At 38.1% G+C, this 5,647-nt stretch overlaps 1 protein-coding gene across 1 annotated transcript in view; it reads right to left on the bottom strand.

Annotated features, from left to right (window-relative positions):
• Positions 1–5,647, bottom strand: part of TMTC2 (transmembrane O-mannosyltransferase targeting cadherins 2) — a 661,377-nt gene that overhangs the window by 327,628 nt on the left and 328,102 nt on the right. The window contains exon 4 of the mRNA XM_007955475.2: positions 3,188–3,302. Within this exon, the coding sequence (XP_007953666.1) occupies positions 3,188–3,302 (115 nt within the window). The remainder of the gene's footprint in view (positions 1–3,187; positions 3,303–5,647) is intronic.

Below are 5,647 nucleotides of genomic sequence, written 5' to 3'. Positions count from 1 at the left end.
AGGGCACCCAGGCTCCACCTGAGCACACCGACTGTGATGGAGTTCTTGTGGGCTTAGAAAGTGGGTGGGAGTGTGGGATAGCCACACTTCCGTTCACCAAGTGGGTGTGAGCTATAAGAGTAACAAGAGGAATGTGGACCTTTTCACTCTTGCAGGTCCAGAGTGTCCTTGGGGTTACTGGAAAGCCAAACCTCTTCTTAAGCCCCTGGAATCTCGCAGAGCACTGTCTCTTTAAATATCCAAAATGGTCAAGCTACTTGTAACATTCAAAATGGCAGCGTCCTCCGGACCGGCAAAAGTCCACAGCTCAGCCCACCTTTGTCTTCACCTTCTCTGTTTATTCCCCAGCCACCGTGGACAGTCCTCCGTGCATTCCCTGGCTAGCAGGACTGATTTTTAGGTTAATTCTTAGGTCCTACCACCACTCAGGAATCTCCAAGCTGTCTGTGCCATCAGGATTGCTCAGGATCACTGCCAGACCACACCTTCGTATGTCTCCTTTTTTGGTATTTACACACAAATTCTTCTGCTAGTTGGGGTTTAGTCCACTTCTATATCCTTCGCTTCAAGGCTCAGGGGTCCAGGATTATCTTCTGTGTCTGTGTTAACTGTTTTCCCTTTTCTTTGTTGAAGAGGGTCTGTGCAGTCTTTCTGCCTAGTCCACCATCTTCAGCCCTCCTGCTTGTCTGTTTTTATATTATTATTTTTATCTTCCTCATTTCTTGCTTTTTTCCCCCTTTCCCATCCCTGGGTCTCTCTCTCTCTCTCTTTTTTTTTTCTTTTCCTTTCTTTCCTTTTTTTCTCCTTCCTTTTCATAGTTTCCTTCTTTTTTTCTATCTTTTGGTTCTCCCCATTCCTTGTTTTCCCCTTTTTCATTTCTCCCTATTCTTTGACTTTTGCCATTTTCTCTCATTCCTCTCTCCCCAAATACTGTAGCTTCCCCTGCTTCTTTTCTCATTTTCTTTCTTCTATCCATTTTAATATATTTTGAAAATTTTTACCCATACTTATTTCATTTTCTTTTCTTTTTTGAGATTGTTCCTGTTTGTTAATGTGGTTTGAGTTTTTTTGTTCTCTCTTTTTTTTTTTATTTTGTCAAACTGAGTGGGAGACAGCAACTGTTCCCACACAACCCAACCATACATGCACCTCGTATAGCCCCACCCACTGAATGAAAGCCACCACTTTTTTCTGTATCAAAAGATTAATGATAGATGGCAGTCAATACTAGCTCAACTCAGCCTCAACTGCTCTTTATGAACTGCTAAAAGAGATCTGGGCACACACTCTCAATCTCTATCACATGCACCAGGAGACAGGTGGTGAGTGCCTACATGGTAACAACTAGTGAACAGGGGAGCACTGTACCTTGCTCACACAAACTCATCAAACTCACTGGCAACGAGTGACTCATAGCAACCTCTCCTTGGGTTTCTGAAGCAATAATTCTATGGAAGTAGATTGTTCAGTCTTTCTTCCAAGAAATGGCTGCTGGGTTTGAACCGCCAGCCTTCTGATTAGCAGTCAAACATCTTAGGCACTAACCACCAGAGCTCCCTTTATACCACACACAAGATGGAGACAAATTCCTGTAACTTAATCTAGCTCCTGGATCTAACTGTGTTTGCAGGTAGTCAACCCCAAGAATTTTCAGTTATGGGAATCAACCACTCTCGTTTGTGCTGAAGTAAATTTGAGTAGGGTAGCATTTCTTAAAAAAAAAATATTTTCCTAAATATCATAGACAAGGAAGGTGTTCTGGTAACCTAGTGCCACTCTGATAAGAATATACCACAAATGGGATGGCCTTACCAAACAGGAGTTTATTCTTAAAATTTGGAGGCTTAAATCCAAGTTCAAAGTGCCAGGCAATAGGGGCTGGATAAAAGCCCCTCAACCTTGGGGTCTAGCTCTGCCTCCTGTTCCCGGCCCACTGGAGCTAGAGGTGTTTCTTTACTCAGACAGCGGTTGGCTGCTGAGGCTGAGAAGCCCCAAGGTTGACAAGTAAAAGGCACAGTCCCGATGTTACCAAACCACATAGCAGACCATTAACTTAAGTCCACTGTAAGTCCCAAGGTTGGCAGAGCATAGCAGGGCTGCTGAGCAACGACGTGGCTACATGCAGGGTCCAAGCGTGCCAAAGGCTAGAGACCATTCTCAAAGGCTTCTCATTATATATAGGAAGCAGACCACACATCCAAAGGCAGCTACCCAGCTGCTCGTGGTAGATACCACCATGGAGCTATTGCCAGTCTCCTCATGGGGATTAACTACCACCAGCTGCTCAGCCACTCAATCAGGCCCAGCCAAGTTGACACACAAACCAAACTATCACAGAAGGGATTTCAATTCAATTTTCATTTTTCCATTCACATTTCATTGTTACCCCCAAGGCATTTCCATTCAAAGACTGGAATAATTTTTCCCACATGAAATTTTGAACCAAACATTCATAAATATTCTACATTATCTCAACTTTGCTTATAAACAGCAGTACAGCTTGAGAGGAAAAAAAAAGAACTACCATGATCTTATCCTCTAACTCTCCATGTTCAGTGCATATCAATATATACTTTGATACAATCAATCATTCTATCATTAATAATCAAGGCAACCACTATGTAAAACATCATATATAATTAAGGCTTATTTTATGAATCCATCTAGATATTTATGAAGTAAACTTAAAATATCAATTTGTAAATTAAAACTAATTTTTATGCTATCATACCAAAACCAAAAACCAAACGCACTGCCATCGAGTCAGATCTGACCCACAGCAATCCCTCCTTGGGTTTCCAAGGCAGTATCACTACAGAAGTAGATTGCCCAACCTGCCTTCCGAGGAGTGGCTGGTGGGTTTGAACCACCAGCCTTCTTGTTAGCAGTCAAGTGCCTTAGGCACTATGCCACCAGAGCTTCATGCTATGATACAGTACTTCAAAGAAAAAAAAAAAAATTAAAACATGATCGATCAATACACATAAATATTAATGATGTGGCTCAAAATAAAGAAATCACAAATATCATCCACATCAGATAGATGTAGTCTCAGAAGCATGATTAATGAAAAGACTATCAGAGAAAAACAGTTATCATCATCTCCATTTCCAGTATTTAAATCAATAGTCCCTCACACTGCAGGTTTCAAAGACCAACCAAACCAGAGAGAGCAATGCATACTCACAAATTATAAAGCATGTCAGCCATGTTGCTGCGGTAGTATAAAGCATTTCTATAGGCGCTTTCAGCTTCAGCAATTTTGCTCTGACTCTTCAGAACATTTCCAAGGTTACCCCATGCTGCCAGGAAGAGAAGGAAGTATTCAGACTGAGTCTCAATCCAATTAAATGTGACATAATATTAGACCAGCAGGAAGTACCACAGGGAGAGATAACTTTCATAAAATATTTTTAAGAAGGAAAATTTATTTCTCTTATACTCTAACAGTTCATCAAAGATCAAATACAATCAAAGTCTACATATATTTCAAGTAATTCTTATGTCTCAAAGCTGATATACATATATGGTCCATCATAAGGCCAAAAACAATGTTATCTTAAGATCACCTACAAAGACTTCATGCTACTTCAAATTTCAGTAGACGTTTTCATGACCTGAAATCATTCTATACTTACTGGATCGGAAACTGAAAGAAATCATCTTAAAGAGTTTACTTAAGTATGAAAAACCTGATAAATGTCACAGAAGACTAAGGATGAAAAGTAAGATAACTAAACAAAATCAAAGTTATAAAGAGGCTTAAGAGTCATCAGAACATATCAGTATCAGTAAAACATCACACTTCTTAAAACAATTCAGTATACACCATTTATTCAAATACAATGTTCTTTTATACTCTTCCCATTAATTAATTCATTGTAGGGAAATCAGTATTTCAGTATTACCACACACAATCATGTTGAAAAATACATATTTTCCATGAGCCCTTTAGATTTGCCCTAAAATGATCATGATTTCTTAACAAAAACAAGAACAAAAGGCACAGCAACAACCACTGACCATGTAACACGACTCTCAAAAAGAGCTCTCTCACAAACATGGTGGCTTCCTTGTCTTTTTCTTCTTCTTCTTCTAAGGAGAAAGGGTGTCAAATCTGAAAACCAGAGTCCCTCCCAGTTGGAAGATGGAGATAAGAAAAAGGAAACTGTCATGGGAACAGACAGCAAATGTATGTAGAAGGTGGGCTTGCGATCTATGTAAAAATACAGTAATAGAGTACCGGTACTGAGGACAGTATTGGTGCATGGGAAATATTAAACAAATTAATTTTATTTTGGTTGATGTACTGTGTAATTTGCAATAGTCTGTTTACAGAAATAATATTAAATATAATGTACTTCATGCCCTCCTATTACTCAGTAACAATTTTTTAAAATATGGAAATTCCATTACCTCCTTTTGCATCTGATGAAAGGCAAAGGAAAGTCAGTGAACCCAATATTGTCCAGCACCCAGTGGTGCCACATATCAGGTCACACATTTGATATCTATTAATTCACTGAGCTCTAACCACAGTCCTGTATATAAATGTTATGCTGTTCTGTAGATGAGGAAACAGATTAAGGGACAATAAAGAATTTGCTAAGGTAATACTGGAGTACTAGCATGAGAATTGCTATCCAAAGCTGGTTGCTTCCAAGCTTTTTCCACCTTCCACCACACATTTTCATACCACGTTCCATCTCTACCTCGAATCAACATTCACATAATATGAATTAGGCCTTGGCATTATGAGTTGAACCCTTAAAGTGAAAGATAAAATAGTTACTTTGAAATACTGGTAAATTGAACCACTAAATTCAACAATAGGAAGTACACAAAAGAGTAATGAATAGTGTAATAAATTAGAATTATCTTCAAACTCAATAGTTACAACACTACATATGTTTTATATCCATACTACTAGAATACCGAAGCTAAAGGAAACATTATATACAGCAAGGACATATTTTGTTTGATTATTTTAAAGTGGATTTCCAAACAAATTGACCTTTTTTTCCAGTTTTTCAAGTTCTTATTTCCCAATTAAATAAAGAACTACCAAATGTTTTTCTTGTTACTCATCAAGAGACATATAGCTATGTTTAGAACACATACCTTAATGTATTTTGTTGGTTGTTCACTTATTCATTCATAAATACATTAATTCATTAAAGTTATGTCTTAAGAACCTATTTTATACAAGAAATTTATTAGGAACTGGACACTGAGTATTGACGAAGGTAGTCAAAGTCACATGTACATGGAACTTCCAAACTGGAGGTAGAATGAGGGTAACTGGAGCAACATAACAAAATAAATGAATTACGTTAAAATAGCAGTAAAAGCTACAAATACAACAGAGTGATGTAGAGAGCTGAGTCTATTTCATCAACTAATGAAACGGATGATAATTGATATATCTAAAGTATAAAAAGTCAGCCTTGCAAATAAGGATGATCCCAGTTAAACAAAGAATCTGAAATGAAGAACAACTTTGATATATTGTTACAAAGAAGGTACAAAAAAGTCATTAAAGTGCAGGTGGGGCAAGATGGCGGACTAGGCAGAAGGATTGCACAGACCCTCTTCAACAAAGAAAAGGGAAACCAATTAACACAGACACAGAAGATAATCTTAGACC

The sequence above is a fragment of the Orycteropus afer genome, unplaced genomic scaffold (genome assembly GCF_000298275.1).
Source record: "Orycteropus afer afer isolate SDZICR_OR568_19922 unplaced genomic scaffold, OryAfe1.0 scaffold00504, whole genome shotgun sequence".
Classification (NCBI taxonomy): domain Eukaryota; kingdom Metazoa; phylum Chordata; class Mammalia; order Tubulidentata; family Orycteropodidae; genus Orycteropus; species Orycteropus afer.
This window is presented reverse-complemented; position numbering and strand designations above follow the sequence as displayed.